The sequence below is a fragment of the Scleropages formosus genome, chromosome 2, assembly GCF_900964775.1.
Source record: "Scleropages formosus chromosome 2, fSclFor1.1, whole genome shotgun sequence".
Classification (NCBI taxonomy): Eukaryota; Metazoa; Chordata; class Actinopteri; order Osteoglossiformes; family Osteoglossidae; genus Scleropages; species Scleropages formosus.
Window position 1 is genome coordinate 7371432 of NC_041807.1, and position 19359 is coordinate 7390790.

General features: G+C 46.0%; 1 protein-coding gene across 2 annotated transcripts in view; it reads left to right on the forward strand.

Annotated features, from left to right (window-relative positions):
• The window catches only part of LOC108940076 (copine-8-like), a 66575-nt gene that overhangs the window by 31836 nt on the left and 15380 nt on the right, over positions 1 to 19359 (forward strand). Inside the window, exons 7-11 of one of the 2 annotated variants that reach the window (XM_018761923.2) lie at positions 12744 to 12807; positions 15774 to 15877; positions 16519 to 16623; positions 18498 to 18539; positions 18962 to 19037. In XM_018761923.2, coding sequence (XP_018617439.1) covers positions 12744 to 12807; positions 15774 to 15877; positions 16519 to 16623; positions 18498 to 18539; positions 18962 to 19037 — 391 coding nt within the window. Of the gene's footprint in view, positions 1 to 9979; positions 10291 to 12743; positions 12808 to 15773; positions 15878 to 16518; positions 16624 to 18497; positions 18540 to 18961; positions 19038 to 19359 lie in introns of those variants that run through there. The other variant, XM_018761932.1, reaches the window with a different exon arrangement.

The window sequence follows — 19359 nt, forward strand, 5'->3', positions numbered from 1 at the left end:
CCAGACAGTTACAGAAGATACAGTACCTTCTTTTTTCCCAAAAGTCTAAAGCAAATTGTACTTCCAAGAGTTCTGCGTCATTTATTGCACGTTCAGAATTGTTTCTGTATAGCATTAGCACAAAATAAAACAAATTTATAGATGAAAAAGCTGATAAATGCATTAAACTTTATGCTTCATTTTTCTTCCGTGTTTAGAATAAAACACTTTGGCTATTGTAGCATTGGCTGTTGATTCGGAAATTGCTTTTTCTTGTTACACTTTCTGTATCAGCTATCTCTCTCTCTCTCACACACACACACACACACACACACACACACACACACACACACACACACACACACACACACACACACACACACACACACACACACGTAAGAAAGAGGTGTGGAATGGAGCCACTGACCCTGCAGTCAGATACATCTGCTTTGGACTCTGGCTGGGGAAGCCATTAAAAAACCCTAATGAGTACCATTTAGCCCTAATTACACACATCCATCATGTATCCAAGTGGCACCAAGGAAGCTTTTCTGGTTGGGGAAAAAAAAAAAAAAAAAAAACAAACACACACACCTGGAAAGTTCACCTGGAATATTGAACTCCATTCAGCCAATCTGATAATTATGGCCCATGAGAATTATGCATTCATATTACTAAATAGGAGGATTATGAACAATTCACCATTGGCATTCAGTAAGCAGGACAGTGTTGAGGCTGTTGAAAGTATAAATGATGGTGTAATGAATCACCTTGATGTGTTCCCTGATGGAATTGTGTCTATTAGTCTTCAATGGAAGTACAGGGTGTTCTGCAGCCTTTTTCAGCTGAAGAGCCACTGGGCATAACAATATGGTGTAGCATTTCAGCAGAGTACCTTAACTTCTTGGGACTTTTTTTGTGCTTCTTGTGACATCCTTTAAGTTCCCTGTCATTTTACATGTATACTCTCACCTGTGTTTTTTGCCTTTAACCACTCTCGGCTTACAGAAAGCTTTTTCCACTCTGTTTCATTAATAACTTGTCCTGGTCAGGGTTTCTCCTATAACCAGTATGCGCAAGGCAAGGTGAGGGTATGCGCTGGATGGGACACCACTCTAGGGTAGTGAGACACACAATAGGGGCACTTTAAAGTATGGATGAGTGACCCATTCTACGGAGTGTATCTAGCAGTGTAAGTCACCTTGGTGAATAAGGTGTGTGGGCTAGTAACACTACATAGTATCCATTGTAAGTCACTTTAGAGAAAAGCATCTGTTAAGAGAATAAATGTAATGCACTGTAAAGTGCTCATTTCATCTGAACTGCATGTCTTTGCTGGATTGAAACCTACCCCCTAACAGCCCAGGCACTGAGACAGCAGCACTGTCCAGTACATCACTGTGCTACCCTCAAACCCGCCCCCAACCCCACACACAGAGTCAGAAACCACTTGTCCCGAGCCTACCCTGGCAACACAGGGTGTGGGGCTGGGGCGTGGGGACACACTGTGGATGGGACACCAGTCCGTCGCAAGGCACCCCAAGCAGGACTTGAGCCCCAGACCTACCAGAGACCGGGACCTGACTAAACCCGCTGCACCACCGCACCCCCCAGAAACCATTTTCTCTTAATATTATATCTTTGTATAGTCACTTTGAAAGCAGTTTTTCAAAGTACTTTATAATAAAGATATGAGTGACAGCTACACAAAGAAAATTCAATATCAACATCAAAAAAGAGAACAAACACAAAACTGATAAATAAGATAAATGATGAGAGAAATGGAAAAGAGAAAAGGGAGCACTCAGTTGTGTAATGCATAACTGATTTTGAACATGTGCATCTTAAATCTGGATTTAAAGGTTCCCCATATTCTTGAAGAGGGAATTCCAGAGTTTTTCCAGAATCGCAAGAGAAGGCCAGTGCCACACAAACATTTATCTGCTGTTTGAAAACCAGTTCTGAGAGTGGTGAAAATGCACAGAATAAAAATTTGTATCAAGTGTTCTTTACTATGGGCAGGAAATCTGAAAGACAAAATATATGAAACATCCTAAAGGTGCCATATTTGTTCAGCTTATTTCAGGTTTTGTGAGGGAATTTGTGGAACAACAGTCAAGTGTGTGTCTCTCTCACTCTCAGCGAGTATAGCGCTGAGGTCACGGCCTAATTCCAGAGAGTACCTCTCTGTATGCCAAAGAGCCTCCTCCTCCTAATTGGATTGGCAGACTTTGTTCACATGCCCACATCCATTTTCTGCACACTGTCTTGCCTAACATCTGTTCCATTACAGAATTCAACATAACAAAATAGAAATTTTCTGTTGAGACCAAAGGTCTCTTATGCCACACTACATGTTTATTTCCACATCGATTTTGAGTCCATTCTTCCCCCACATAACAGGATCCTGTACAATGCGAACTCACTAGAATGCCTTGTTGAAATACATGTCTCTTTTTCATACAAAGGGATAATTATTTCAGTACAGGGGCATTTTTGCCCACTCTCTGGTCATTCTACTGCCATACAGGTGATTTGCATGATCCTGACAAAGACACAATAGGTAGCAAATCCACACATGTACTTTCAACCCCACATAGCTGATTCCCAACAACACAACTCCTGTACCTGGTTATCTGTTCAGAACAGCTATTTGGTGCAACAACAAAATAAGTATCTCATAAACACTCATGGGAGCATTTAAGAGAATTACAGACCACAATAAATTCATTTAGCTATGTATAGAAATACACTCACCAGCCACTTTATTAGTTACACCTTGCTAGTACTGGGTTAGACCCCCTTTTGCCTTCAGAGCCTTCTTAATTCTTCATGGCATAGATTTAACAAGACGCTGGAAACATTCCTCAGAGATTTTGGTCCATATTGACGTGATAGCATCACGCAGTTGATGCGGATTTGTTGGCTGCACATCCATGATGTGAATCTCCCGTTCTACCACATCCCAAAGGCACTCTATTGGATTGAGAACTGGTGACCGTGGAGGCCATTTAAGTATAGTGAGCTCATTTTCATGTTCAAGAAACCAGTTTGAGATGATTTGAGCTTTGTGGCATGGCACGTTATCCTGCCAGAAGTAGCCATCAGAAGATGGGTACAATGTGGTCATAAAGGAATGGACATGGTCAGCAACAATACTCCGCTAGGCTGTGGTGTTTAAACAGTGCTCAGTTGGTACTAAGGGGCCTAAAGTGTGCCAAGAAAAATTTCCCCCCACACCATTACACTACCACCACCACCAGCAGCCTGAACCTTTGATACAAGGCAGGATGGATCCATGCTTTCATGTTGTTTACACCAAATTCTGACCCTACCATCTGAATGTCACAGCAGAAATCGAGACTCCCAGGCAACGGTTTTCCAATCTTCTATTGTCCAATTTTGGTGAGGCCATGCAAATTGTAACCTCAGTTTCCTGTTCTTAGCTGACAAGAGTGGTACCCAGTGTGGTCTTCTGCTGCTGTAGCCCATCTGCTTCAAGGTTCGATATGTTGTGCATTCAGAGATGCTCTTCTGCATACCTTGGTTATAACGAGTGGTTATTTGAGTTACTGTTGCCTTTCTATCAGCTCGAACTAGTCTGGCCTTTCTCCTCTGACCGCTACCATCAACAAGGCTTTTTCGCCCACAGAACTGCCACTCACTGGATATTTTCTCTTTTTCTGACCTTCTGTATAAATCCTAGTAGATCAGCAGTTTCTGAAATACTCAGACCAGCTCGTCTGGCACCCACAACCATACCACCTTCAAAGTCACTTAAATCACCTTTCTTCCCCATTCTGATGCTCAATTTGAACTTCAGCAGATTGTCTTGATCATGTGTATATGCATAAATACATTGAGATGCTGCCATGTGATTGGCTGATTAGATATTTGCGCTAACGAGCAGTTGAACAGGTGTACCTAATAAAGTGGCCAATGAGTGTACAATTATACTTTGAGTGAGGCAGCGTGGGAGAACAATGTATTATTGGCAGTTTCAGCCAATCACATCCATTGATTAAGATCTAGACTCACAACTGAAGCAGAAGATTCATTATTACATTGTTTATTAATGTATTTATTTATTTATCCATCCATCCATCCATCTTCCTCCGCTTTTATCCGGGGCCGGGTCGCGGGGGCAGCAGTCCGAGCAGAGTACTCCAGACCTCCCTCTCCCCGCACACCTCCTCCAGTTCCTCTGGGGGAACCCCAAGGCGTTCCCAGGCCAGCCGGGAGACATAGTCTCTCCAACGTGTCCTGGGTCTGCCCCGAGGCCTCCTCCCAGTGGGACAAGCCCGGAGCACCTCCCCAGGGAGGCGTCCAGGAGGCATCCGGAACAGATGCCCGAGCCACCTCAACTGGCTCCTCTCGATGCGGAGGAGCAGCGGCTCTACTCCGAGCTCCTCCCGGGTGACTGAGCTCCTCACCCTATCCCTAAGGGTGCGCCCAGCCACTCTGCGGAGGAAACTCATTTCTGCCGCTTGTATCCGCGATCTCATTCTTTCGGTCATGATCCAGAGTTCATGACCATAGGTGAGGGTAGGAACGTAGATCGACCGGTAAATTGAGAGCTTCGCCTTACGACTCAGCTCCCTCTTCACCACAACAGACCGGTACAATGACCGCATTACTGCAGACGCCGCACCGATCCGTCTGTCGACCTGCCGCTCCATTTTTCCCTCACTCGTGAACAAGACCCCAAGATACTTAAACTCCTCCACTTGAGGGAGCAACTCCCCCCTAACCCGGAGGGGGCAATCCACCTTTTTCCGACTGAGAACCATGGCCTCGGATTTGGAGGTGCTGATTCTCATCCCCGCCGCTTCGCACTCGGCTGCAAACCTCCCCAGTGCACGCTGCAAGTCTTGACTTGATGAAGCCAACAGGACCACATCGTCCGCAAAAAGCAGAGACGAGATCTCGCGGCCACCAAAACAGACACCCTCCGTTCCCTGACTGCGCCTAGAAATTCTGTCCATAAAAATAATGAACAGAATCGGTGACAAAGGGCAGCCCTGGCGGAGTCCAACATGCACCGGGAACAGGTCTGACTTACTGCCGGCAATGCGAACCAAGCTCCTGCTCCGGTCATACAGGGAACGAACAGCCCGTAGCAACGAGCCCCGAACCCCATAATCCCGAAGCACCCCCCACAGGATGCCACGAGGGACACGGTCGAATGCCTTCTCCAGGTCCACAAAACACATATGGACTGGTTGGGCAAACTCCCACGAACCCTCCAATACCCTAGTGAGGGTATAGAGCTGGTCCAGTGTTCCACGGCCAGGGCGAAAACCGCATTGCTCCTCCTGAATCCGAGGTTCGACTATCGGTCGGATTCTCCTTTCCAGTACCCTGGCATAGACTTTCCCAGGGAGGCTAAGGAGTGTGATCCCCCTGTAGTTGGAACACAATCTCCGGTCCCCCTTCTTAAAAAGAGGGACCACCACCCCGGTCTGCCAGTCCAGAGGCACCGTTCCCGAACTCCACGCGATGCTGCAGAGGCGTGTCAGCCAAGACAGCCCCACAACATCCAGAGACTTGAGAAACTCGGGGCGGATCTCATCCACCCCCGGAGCCTTGCCACCGAGGAGTTTTTTGACTACCTCAGCAACTTCAGCCAGGGTAATGGACGAGTCCCCCTCCGAGTCCCCAGCCTCAGCTTCCTCTACGGAAGGCGTGTCGGAGGGATTGAGGAGATCCTCAAAGTACTCCTTCCACCGCCCGAGAACATCCTCAGCTGAGGTCAGCAGCGCACCACTTCCACTGTAAACAGTGTTCGTGGAACACCGCTTCCCCCCTCTGAGTCGCCGGACGGTTTGCCAGAATCTCTTTGAGGCCGACCGAAAGTCTTCCTCCATGGCCTCACCGAACTCCTCCCAAGCCCGAGTTTTTGCCGCGGCGACTGCCAGAGCCGCGCTCCGTTTGGCCCGTCGGTACCCGTCAGCTGCTTCAGGAGTCCCATGAGCCAGCCAGGCCCGATAGAACTCCTTCTTCAGCTTGACGGCATCCCTTACTTCCGGTGTCCACCACCGTGTTCGGGGATTGCCGCCGCGACAGGCACCGGAGACCTTATGGCCGCAGCTCCGAACAGCCGCACCGACAATGGAGGAGCGGAACATAGTCCATTCAGACTCAATGTCCCCCACCTCCCTCGGGACCTGGTTGAAGCTCTGTCGGAGGTGGGAGTTGAAGACCTCTCTGACAGGGGCCTCCGCCAAACGTTCCCAACAGACCCTCACTATGCGTTTGGGCCTGCCAGGTCTGTCCAGCTTTTTCCCCCGCCATCGAATCCAACTCACCACCAGGTGGTGATCAGTTGACAGCTCAGCCCCTCTCTTCACCCGAGTGTCCAAGACATATGGCCGAAGGTCAGAAGAAACGACTACAAAGTCGATCATCGACCTCCGACCTAGGGTGTCCTGGTGCCAAGTGCACTGGTGGACACCCTTATGCATGAACATGGTGTTCGTTATGGATAAACCGCGACTAGCACAGAAATCCAATAACAACTCACCGCTCGGGTTCAGATCAGGGAGGCCGTTCCTCCCAATCACGCCCCTCCAGGTATCACTGTCGCTGCCCACGTGGGCGTTAAAGTCCCCCAGTAGAACGACAGAGTCCCCAGTGGGAGCGCTTTCCAGCACGCCCCCCAGGGACTCTAAAAAGGCCGGGTACTCTACACTGCCGCTAGGCGCATAAGCACAAACGACAGTGAGAGACCGTTCCCTGACCCGAAGGCGTAGGGAGATGACCCTCTCATTCACCGGGGTAGACTCCAACACATGGCGGCTGAACTGGGGGGCTATTAATAAGCCCCCACCAGCCCGCCGCCTCTCACCTTGGGCAACGCCAGAATAGTGGAGAGTCCACCCTCGATCGAGTAGAGTGGTTCCAGAACCCAAGCTGTGAGTGGAAGTGAGCCCGACTATATCTAGACGGTATCTCTCAACTTCCCGCACCAGCTCAGGCTCCTTCCCCGCCAGTGAGGTGACATTCCAAGTCCCAAAAACCAGAGTTGGCGCCCGAGGTTTGGGTCGGCCGGGCACTCGGCCCCGACCACCGCCCAAATCACAACGCACCGGCCCCTTATGGTTTCTCCGGCAGGTGGTGAGCCCACCGAAGAGCGGCTCCACGTTGTGGCTTCGGGCTGAGCCCGGCCAGGCCCCGTGGGCATAGACCTGGCCACCAGGCACTCGCATGCGAGCCCCCCCCCCAGGCCTGGCTCCAGGGTGGGGCCCCGGTGACCCCATACCGGGCGGGGTAAACGGACGCCTTGATTTTTTTGTCATAAGGGGTTTTTGAACCGCGCTTTGTCTCGTCTGTCATCCAGGACCTGTCTGCCATGGGAGACCCTACCAGGGGCATGTAGCCCCAGACAACATAGCTCCTGGACTCATTCAGGCACTCAAACCCCTCCACCACGATAAGGTGGCGGTTCACGGAGGAGATTTATTTATTTATTTATTCAGATAAACTGAATAATGGGAAATCAGCTTACCATTTATCCAAAGTTTTGATATCCACAGTTATAGTTTATGTTTGTAAATTGAGGGTTGGCTGTGTACAAACACATAAGGGGGTATATTAGTAAGGTACTTTTTAAGCTGGGGGCATGGTGGCACAGTGGGTTTGGCTGGTGTGCATTGTGTGGCAGTTCTGAGGGTTGAGCCCTGCTTGGGGCACCCTGTGATGGACTTGTGTCCCATCCTGCATGTGCCTTGTGCCTTGTGCCTTGTGCCTTGTGCCTTGTGCCTTGTGCCTTGTGCCTTGTGCCTTGTGCCTTGTGCCTTGTGCTGCTGGGTAAAGCTCAGATTCACCACAACCCCGCTCAGGACAGGTGGTTATAGACCTCTTATACTTATAACATTATTGCTACCTGGATGGAGGTACCTGTTCATCAGCTGCTGATTAACATGCACCAGCAGCACCAATGAAGCCAATATTGTGGAACTTGAGATGCAAGAATTGGAAGAAGTCATTTGAGGCAGGACCTGCATGCTGGCTCCACATCACTCATGATTTATTTAACGGCTAGATCTTTCCTTGTGAATGAGTGCAGTGTGGAATGGAGTTAACTGTTGGAGTCCTTGAAGGTGACTGTGAACAGTGCAACCCTGGAGGTCTTGTTTATGAGCAAACGGAGGTGGGAAAAATACAGATCAGTTCATGAGGCTGACTGCTGTAATAGAACTCATGTCGAGGAGGTCATTTGGTCCTCATACCCTTGGTGAAAGGTAATAATGGTTGCACGGTTGTGTGACATGGACCTGGCAAGCACTCCTTTGTCATGGGAAGTGGAACCACAGGTTGACTAGCCTGCTGAGCCCACTGCACATTTTTAAGATCATTTTTAATTCATGACTCCATACCTGCAGCAAGCTAATTATGCATGATAGCACACAGCCAGTACCAATTACCTTGTACTCTCAGAACACTGATTACAAATCAATGCGTCTTGATTAGATGTTTTGGAGCAGACCTACTTTATCCAAATTCTTGCAAGAGCCGCTGTCGATCCAGAGCACTTTGCGACAGACTGCCGTGTGAAAATGTGTTCGGCAGCTGTTTCCCTCTGAGGGCACTTAATGGCTTGGGAAACCAATTGCACTCAGGTCCTACAGACACTGTACATCACTATGAGCATCAGCTGAGATATTGACGTGAGCAAATGTGATGGCAGTATGTTCTTGCTTAAATTCATTTACCTTTGGTTAAAATTTGTTGGCATTTAGATTAATGTAACCTAATGCAATTTCTGTTTAAGTTCTTTTTTTTGATTCCATGTATTTTCACCTTTGTTACATGTGATTTAGTATAAATATTTCAAGATATGTTCAAGTTTTTTTATGCAGCAAAATGTTTGCAGATATTACTGCAGTACACCAGAGCATTTAGAAATATATTCTTGACATTAATTGGAGAAAAAGTAGTCTCTCACTCTCCGCTGGGTTTGTTGGCCTCCCACCTATTGTGGTTGTCATGGCGATGTGGGGTTTTGCCTTCAGCCTCTGGTTTGTAGTTCAATGTCTTATGATCCAAAGTGCCACTGTGCCTCATTACAGTCTTCCCTAAATGAAAGGAGTTGGAGAAATGTCTTTAAGGACACTGAAGTAGTGTGATGAAATAGCAGGGGTGGTCCTACAGGAGCTGTGCTGCAGAGGAATGTTTTCCTTTAGTACATTTTCTTTTTTTTTTTTTTGGTTTTATCCATAGTACATGGCTCTAAAGAGCAGACAGACAGTACACCAAGAAAAAGCAGGTATGTCCACGTACATAGAGCAAAGGCTGACTGGGTTCTTATCATGCTTTGATTGAGGCAAAGATGAATGGCAGTCACTAACTTCATGATGATGATGATGATGATGAGAACATATGGTATAATCTACCACAGATTGTTCCTGAAGGACTTTAATTTGGTCATCTTATCAAAAAGGAAAGTTCAGCTTCAAGAAGATACAATATCAACGTCATGTGGCCTTGTAATATCAGAGTGAGTTTTTTCAAATGGGCCAAACCCAGTTCAGTGGGAAGATGTATTACGGGGAAGTGTAACTATTGCTAGTCATTAGAGTAAAAAGCCCATCATTCTTAGAAAGAGATTACAACACATTTTACATTTGTTTTGGGGTTTCACTGAAAAAATAGTCAGGTAATTAGAAAAGATTATTTTAGATTAGGGGGTGCGGTGGCGCAGTGGGTTGGACCGCAGTCCTGCTCTCCGGTGGGTCTGGGGTTCGAGTCCCGTTTGGGGTGCCTTGCGACGGACTGGTGTCCTGTCCTGGGTGTGTCCCCTCCCCCTCCAGCCTTACGCCCTGTGTTGCTGGGTAGGCTCCGGTTCCCTGTGACCCTGTAAGGGACAAGCGGTTCTGAAAATGTGTGTGTGTGTGTGTGTGTGTGTGTGTGTGTGTGTGTGTGTATTTTAGATTATTATCAGAGTCTCTTGTTGAGTAATCATCCTTCTTAGTCCCATCTTTTGCTTTTCTTTCTCCAGGATATCAGATGCCATCTGAGAAGCCATTCATGAGCCCCTGGCAGCATCATGCTGGAAGTAGTGTCACTCTGGATGTTTGCATGCTTTGATTGTGTCCTCTTCTCACTTGATTTAGCCAGGAGCACATTTAGTGTTAATATGTGCTTTGGCACAGAACTTCCATCATATTGTGTTTTAAAGCCAAGATTCTGAAGTTTGAGCTGAGATAGCTGACCCAATGTTTTGAGTGCATCCAAGCTGATGTCTCGGTCCCTGTGAGATGTGGACCTTGCTGTGGAATGTGCGCTCACACCACACCCAGTGCACAAGTGGTTTTGTTTGACCATTCCTGGCACCTCTTGGCTCCTGTGACCTGGGATGGTGGGTGAGCCAAAATTCCTTGGGTCTCATTGGAAATGAGCTCTTCTGTCTGTCTGTTGAAGCACCAGCTATTTATAGTAAATGGCAAAGTGATGGTACTCTGTTTTTAGGACACAGAAGTAAGCTTGGTGGAAATGGGTGCTTTACACCTGCAGTCCCAGCATAACCATGTGTGAGTGCAAAGCCCTCTGCTGAATGAATGGGTTAGGGTTAATGATAGGGATAGGAGTAAGGTTAGGGGTAGGAGTAGGGTCAGGATTAGGTTTTAGGGTTAATCATAGGGTAAGGGATAGGAATACAGTAAGGATTAGGGTTAGAGTTAGGGCTGTTTGGTCCCTCTCTTCTGCCTCATGAAAGAAGCATCAGTCACTTTGGTCTTTGCTGCCACATGCAACCCATCCTGCCATGAACTGTGCTCTACACAATAAACATGAACCACTTTAAATCCATCAACTCCATGGTAAATACAGGTGGTCCCTGACTTACGATGGTTTGACTTAACGATTTTTTTCGACTTTACGATTGTGAGCTGGTGATAGACATTCAGTAGAAACTGTACTTTCAATTTATAATTTAGATTTTTTTTTTTTTTTTTTTCCCGGGCAACCAATAGGCGGAGCAATACTCTCTCATGATTCTGGGCAGTGGCAGTGATCCACATCTCCCAGTCTGTCATGCAGAAGTGTGTATTAGGTGCTGTTGGGAATTTTGCGGAGATGACCCGCTCTGTAGTCATCAAGTCTAACTAAGGGAGACATACATTGTGGTTTTATAGGCATTCAGTGGGCAGTCCTTAAATGTGTGACTTTACACAAAGCTTTAGAGGTGATACCTTCAAACAAAGCATCAAAGGCAAGGAAGCCTTTACAGGAACCAACCCCTGACTGCTAGCTACCCCAAACTTCCTTATCATCAAATGGTTTGACCACCATCTAGTAACAAGAACTGGGATATGTCAACATTCTCACGATCACATTAACAGGCAGACCCATTCAGCTCTAAGTTGGATCTAATCATCCAAAAGATGTTGTCTTGAATGCCCACAGGCAATGTGTATTACCCTGATGTTTTCATATGATAATATGGGATTGACAGATGGTCAATTGGTCTTAAAGTGACCCTGAATTGTGGATTCCTACAGTATATTAAATGCATTTTCACCTTATGATATTTTCCATTTACCATGGGTTCTGCAGAATGTAACCCCATTGTAAGTCGGGGACCACCTGTAGGTTGCTGTTACTGAGATTGCATTTGCACTGTCCCTCAAAGCTGGAGGATGTCATCAGACAAGAGGAATTATACTGCCCTTAGAATGGATGGCATTTTACAGCGAGAGCTGCCACTGAGACAAATAAGATATTTCCAAACTGTAACAGTTTTACCGAGCGCAGTCCGTAAACCGAGATTGGACTGAAATAGCTTCAGCAGTCCAATATCCTTGTAATGAGGGGAGTCACAGTGATTTCCATCTGCTATTAGTTTTTTCCTCATGTAAGAGCTGAAGGGTATTTTAAGGCTCAGTCACGCCTGTGTCCATAAATACAGCACTTTGAGATGTACTGCTGGTCAATTTCTTGCGAGAGATTTACAGCAGGAATATTGAATCATTTTCATGGTTATGAAAGCAACTGTGAAAATTGATTAGCCATTTCTCCCCGTTTCCAAAATAAAAACCATTTTTTCATTTTTGCACTCTGCAGTTTCACAGCGTCCACCAGCGTCTCCGTTGCAGTTTTAACAAAGCTCACACCGGCCCACGACTGGCCTTGATGCAGGCATTCTCATTCATTTGATACAGGCTTTTGGGGAGAACAATAACTTCTTATTACATCTTCATAAAGGTGTCAGCTGTGACAAATTATAACAAAGAATATGGCATGCCACAAACTATATTGGGATCTGGAGGAAGGGCCTGCAAAAGTGACAGTAAATTTGGAACATAAAAAAAATCCCCTGGGAGAGTTAAGTTTATTTGGTTTATTGTGACTGTAAATTCACTTTTAAACTTGTGGGCCTGTGCAAACCTGCCAAGTTTTCGACCTGTTCGCATGTTCAGCTTCACATCACTCTTCTAATGCTGTAAGCGTAACGCGTGGCACGTGGCACAAGTGTGGTGTTCCGGATGGATGCTCCCACTGCTGGTGTTTGTTGTTTGCTGGGTGGTTGGTGAGAATTCCCCCCACCCCTCTTCCTAGATAAAAAGAACTGTCTGCTGGTCTCTGAAGCTCTCACGTCTGTCTTCGTCCTTGGGGGCGTGGCCTTGGCACGAGGGCGGACAACATAGCAGAAGCAGAGGGTAGTAGATGGAGGGGAAGCAGCTCTGTGATGGTGTGCCTTGCCCCCTCCTCTCCCATGGTCAAGATGATGAAAGGTAACGCGCGGATCGTCTTGTCTTCCACAGAGGCATTCCTGGTAAGAAGTGCGGAACCATTATTGTGAAGGCAGAAGAACTGAGCAACTGCAGGGTAAATAGCTGCCTCTTGAGTCCATTTGCTTTCACCAAACACAGTACATCCTCCATCCTCAAAGGATGAGCTGGATGAGAGGATGATTGGATGAATGCATGGATATGTATGACATGCAGTGTTCACTCATTAAGTGAATCTGTTATTCCTCATTATGAGCTTAATCAGCTTTAACGTGAGCTCTACAGCTGAGTTTTTTGTCAGCTTTTGCTTTTGTGCTTATTCAGTATAGCTACCACCCACACATGCATTTAGAATGTTAAATTTATATACATACATGTTACTGAGAGTACACCGCTTTGTGACAGTGCGCATTGTCGATTTAGGAACAGATTTTAAAAGCAGTCTTCTGACACCGAAAATGATTTGTAGTTGTGAGAACTTCAAACTTAAAGAATATTATTTTAAATTAATTAATGCCTTCATTATTACAATCTCAATTCCAAAAAAATTGGTTCAGTATGGAAAATGCTAATAAAAACAAAAAAGAGTGATTTATAAATTTAGTTTGAATTGTATTCACACAAAAACAGTATAAAGACAAGGTATTTCATGTTTTACTTAACTGCATTGTTTTTTGAAGATATATGTTTATAAGTTATATACAAGTTTAGCAAGTTGAAATTTCCCCCATTCATCCATTATGCAGGTCTTCAGCCGCACAATTTTACGGGGCCTTTGTTGCCATATTTTGTGCTTCAAAATGTGCCACACGTTCTCAGTCGGAGACAGGTCTGGACTGCAGGCAGGCCAATCTAGTACCCGCACTCTCTGCTTACGCAGCCATGCGCTTGTAATCCGGGCAGAATGCAGTTTGGCGTCGTTATGCTGGAAAATGCAGAGACATCCCTGGAAAAGATGGCATCTGGATGGCAGCATACTGTAGGTTGCTCCGAAACTTGTACATATCTTTCTGCACTATCGGTGCCCTCAGAGAAGTGCAAGTTACCCATGCCATGGGCACTGACACACCCTCATACCATGACAGAAGCTGGCTTTTGGACCTGGCTCTGATAACAGCTTGGATGGTCCTTTTCCTCCTTGGCCCAGAGAACACAAAGGCTTTTTTTTCCAAAAACTATTTTTAAAACTATTTTCATGCGTATAAATGTTAATTCACTATAACTTTAAGATCATGCCTGGATAGAACTTTATGCAGCAACTCCTATAATGTAACGCAAAATTTACATGTGTCTCCAAAAAAAAAAAAAATACTAGGAAGGTGATCAGGAATTGTGGATATTCAGATGAAGTTTTATGCAGCTACTTGTGTAATATACATTGGTTCATATGGTGGAAAGTAACTAACTGTACTTAAGAATCACGCATCTGCATCTATGTCTGTCTTTCTGCTAATTTAATGCACACATTGTATTTTCTATGAGATATACGTCACTAGGGAGAAAACCGCCTGTTAAATGAATACGTGTAAATGTGAACTATTTTAAAATGTTGACTCTTCGAACTACGTAACACAATTCCACTGTTCTACTGTCCATCTCAGATGAGTCTGAGCCCAGAGAAGTCGACGGTGCTTCTGGACCGTGTTGATGTATGGCTGCTGTTTTGCATAGTAAAGCTTTAACATGCATCTATGGATCATGAGCGAATGGTGTTGACTGACAAAGGTTTACCAAAGTATTCCTGAGCCCATGTCATGATATCCATTACTGCATGACTGTTTTTAAGACAAGGGGTTACAGGGACATGTTGGCACAGTGGGTTGGACCGGGTCCTACTCTCCAGTGGGTCTGTGGTTCAAGTCCTGCTTTGGATGCCCTGCAACAGACTGGTGTCCTGTCCTGGGTGTGTCCCCTCCCCCTTCCCCCTCCAGCCTTACACTCTGTGTTGCCGAGTTAGGCTCTGGCTCCTTGCCACCCTGTATAGGACAGACTGTGTCTTTTAAAACAGTGATGTCCAAGGGATCAGAAATCATGTGCATTCAGAAGTGGTTTTCAGCCTTGCCCTTTATGCACCAAGATTTGACTGGATTCCTTGAATCTTATTATATTTTGCACTGTAGAGGGTGAAATTCCCAAAACACTGCCAATTTGTCTTTGGGGAACGTTGTTCTCAAAGTGCTGTATTTTTCGTTGATGCATCTGTTGGCAAATTGGCAAGCCTCGATCCTTGCTATTGAAGCTAGACTTTTTTGGAGGCTCCTAATATACTGTAACATGATTGCCTCATTTATTTAACATCACCTGTTTCACATCATCTGGTTATTTCAACTTGTCATATTGTTATTAATCCTAAACTAACCCTGTCCCAATTTTTTTAAACGTGATGCAGACATCAATTTCAGAATAAATGTATCTCTTCAGAAATCAATGCAGTTAAGTAAAACATGAAATACCTTGTCTTTATACCGTTTTTGTTTGAATACAAGTCAAAATATATTTACAACTCACTCCTTTTTTGTTTTTATTATTATTTTTATTTTTATTTTCCATACTGTCCCAACTTTTTGGGAATTGGGGTTGTTGAAAGGTTGTCTGTAACATGACAACTGAGAAAGAACCCTACAATCCAGTGATGCAGGGAATTCCAGCTGTGGCCTATGCTGGGTCAAACACACACACACACAAAAAACCCAAGAGGACACCTTCCATTGTGTAACTGTTAGTATCGTCTTAAAATATGTCTTTTATTGTAGTAGAAGTGAGTGCCACTGAGATCTTTTCCTAGCCAAATGACACCCATTAGGGGATCATCACTGAAGGAGGGAATGCAGGTGCATTCTCTGGGCTTGGCTTGTTTCTGGAATGCCGAGCAGACCATGGTTCCAAAGGCTGGGCTCACAAGACCCCGAGTACTCTACAGTCTCATTAGTCAGAAACAACTCCATGGAGCTTCGGCAGCCAGACACGCTGAGCAATCAGTCAGTGTCGAACCTGTGCCAGCACTCTTCCATGAGCTCCATGTGCATGGGTTCAAGTGGTGCTGTCAATGTCTGCTTACCCCAGGAGTCTGTGATGATGCAGTTCTGCGGGAACAAGCTGGACAAGAAAGACTTCTTTGGAAAGTCTGACCCGTTCTTGGTCTTCTACCGCAGCAATGAGGACGGAACGTAAGTTGCTTGCCGCGCACTGATTTGTGTGTCTGAGAAGCCAGTTTTTCCCAGATTCCTCTCTGTAAATGAGCACAGACAGTTTGCAAGAGTCCTAGCAGGTGCTTTTCATGAGACAGTTTGTAGCATTTAAAGTGATGAATACTCACTTTCCACTGAATGAGTGAATCACTAGGCCACATCAAGAAAAGGAAATAGTCTTTCCCTGCTTTACAAGGGTATTTCTTTCCTGAGAATTCACCTTTTGTAAGGTGTGCCAATATTTTACCCCCTTACTTTTCATTGTTGTTCAGAGGTGTGCAAAGTTTCGCCATATATGTCTTTAAAAAGACACTTTAAACGCTAAAGTTACTTGGCACATTTTGCACCTTTCGGTTCAACACTGTATGCTGTATGTTATTGTCAAAGTGCTGTACCACACAAGTTAATTAAGCTTAATGGCAGAACCTGCCATACACAATGAAATGATATGACATATATTTCTAATCACTGCTGCTCATGCACATTTATGCTCAGAACCGCAGTGCAACACTCAGATAGTCATTCTACTAGGTGGTACTGATGATCCTGCGCTACGGTTATACAGTATATACCTGTTCTTACTGATCTGTGGAACAGTTATTTCCCGTCATGTGCCGCAGGTTCACCATCTGCCACAAGACAGAGGTGGTGAAGAACACACTAAACCCTGTGTGGCAGGCCTTTAAGATCCCTGTGAGAGCCCTGTGCAACGGGGACTACGACAGGTAAGAGGGATGGGGGAGGTCTGTGGGGGTGTCTTCTGAAGATGGAAACCTCCAGAAAGGGAGCTGATCAGGTGACTTTTGTACCATTCTGGTCATTTTTGCTACTTGGGGCAATAGTCTCAGCCAAGTGAATACAATGCAAGCAAAGGAGCTGTGGCAGGAGGGCTTCTTTGGCTTGGAGGGGGGTGCAAGCGGGCGTGGTTAATGCCGATGAACTCCGGCTGCTCCATCTGTTTTGTGATCTCCTTTTGCGTTTCAGCACCCCACTCAGATTGTGGCAGGTCTGCTGAAATAAGGTACATTGTAAATAGAAGCATCTCATGGGTTTCAAGAAGCCCCAGTGGGACTCGGCTGCTCTCATGGGTCAACGTGCGCTCATGCATCAGTTTGCATTCTTTGTTCGAGTGAAGGAGTAGCAGGTGCCATCTATTGTGGTGCTGATATGGGTTTACACGGCAGGCAGTGGCGAGGACACGTAACTGTTGAAATTAATCTGCAAATCATATGTGAGACAGGGATGTGTGCCAGCGTTCCCCAGGATCACCAGCCTTGTTCTCTGGTGATAAGGGACAACACCATGTTAGGGGCCCTCCTGTTGGGCCCCACAGCGTAGCCACTTGCCGGGACCCGCGTTTTCGGAGCAATCAATTCTCTGTCGTAATTATGGGTGGGCAGCAGTAGAGCACCGTGGTGCATTGCTTTGTCTCTTGGGGCGTAGCACTGGCGATAAGGAGAGCGCCAAACCGGCTTTGTGTGTCTCTGCAGCAACAGGGCTTTGGATGAGCTCTGCTGCCATTAACTCTTTGCTCCAAAGTCGAAGAAAATAAGATTTTTTTTTTGTGACTTACCACTGCGCCCACATTTCAAAGTGTTTAAAAATGAAGCCGTAAATTAGAAATGGAATGACCTCAGCATTGCTGTGCTTATATGCAGTACATTTTTAATTATTTTCCGCCATCACCTAATAGTTGCCACTATGTGTCACATCCTGACTTCTTGTCACATGTTCAGCGCTCGGGAGACTTTTTTCATTGATATGTTCAATATTAAGGGGACCTGGTCCTAAGGATATGTACTGTACTTACCCTCTGTGCCATCTTCTGGGGGCACTGCCTGTCATTATGAACCAAGGTGACTATTACTAAAGAGCCCCCCTCCATCCACATGACTGTATCCTGTGCTAGCATGAATTCATTAAACTGTATACCTATTGCTATGACACCGGCATGTCGGGGAGCGGGAGAGTGGACCCAGATGCGGAATCATGCAGGCAGCAGTACTTGGAGCGAACATCATAGTTGGGCTGGGCAAAGGGTCAGAACTGAGAGGCGAACATCGTGCCAAGGATGATCTAGAGACATGGTCGGACGAACGAGCGATGATCATGGTTGTGGGAGACAGGGTACAAGGACAGGGAGATGGGTGAGGAAGGGAAACGTAGAGGGCAGGCCAGGCAAGGTACGAGTGCAGTAGGGACGGTTGTCTCCGTGAAATTCTGCAACCAGAGAGTGGTGGACTGGTGCCCTTTATAATCCGGCTCCGTTGATTGTGACCAGGTGCTTGCGGTTGTGCTGAGGACGTGGGCGTGACAATTGCCAGGTACCTGGTTGACTTATTATTTATTCAGTGTTTAATCATTCATTTAGCTGATACTTTTCTCCAAAGAAACTTAGGAAACTTACATAAAGCTTACAGTGATTTACCCATTTAATCAGCTGGGTAATTTCGACTACTTCTACTACATCCATTCAGGATAAGTATCTTGATTATGGGTACTAGGGCAGGGGGTTAGGGTTATTTCACACTATGGAGACGAGTCGCATGCCCAAAGACAGGAGCTGTATGCCTCACACCCATGTCTTTGTCTCCTGCAGAACAATCAAGGTGGAGGTGTATGACTGGGATCGAGATGGCAGGTAGGACAGTCGCAAAATCATTGCTGGCAGAAACGACAAAATCATGTCCCATTATTAAAAAGAGCAAATTTCAGCACAATAGAAATGATCTACAACAAACAATGGAGTCATTGCTGTGGATCTGTTTTCTCTGCAACACTTGAATACAGTCGTTCTGTTCAGTGTTACTGGTGACCAAGAGATACAGTGTATTGGACACTGTATATATACAGTGTCACCAGTAACACACACACATATTTATATAAATTTCCAACAGTGGGCTCTTAACACAGATATAGTTCTTACTGTTTTGGAATGTGACTGCAGCGCGCGCGTGCGTGTGTGTGTGTGTGTCTGTGTGTGTGTGTGTGTGTGTGTGTGTTTGAGAGAGAGAGAAAGCTTGGTGCTCTCCAGTAACAGGGTGCTTGTGGTCCTTTTCCCAGCCATGACTTCATTGGCGAGTTCACCACCAGCTACAGAGAGCTGTCGCGCGGCCAGTCCCAGTTCAACGTGTACGAGGTGAGCGTCCTGTCCGAGTCACACTGCAACCTTGGGGTCGGGATCCCACAACCAAGCTCTCTGCTCCCCTCAACAGGCACGCACACACGTAGCCACAATGTTCAACAGTGCTCTGAGAAGCTGTGCAGGGCTTGCAGCACTAAGTAACGGTTGGGACATGAAGGGTTAATGACAGCCGACCATCACCCCTCCGGGGAGATTTCAGCAAATGGCTGCTAATTAAGACACACAATTTAGTGTGGAAATAACTGATAGCTGATGTGTTATTTTAAGCAGCTTGTGTTTGTCTAATGAGACTGTTTCAGTTTGCGCTGTCATTGAT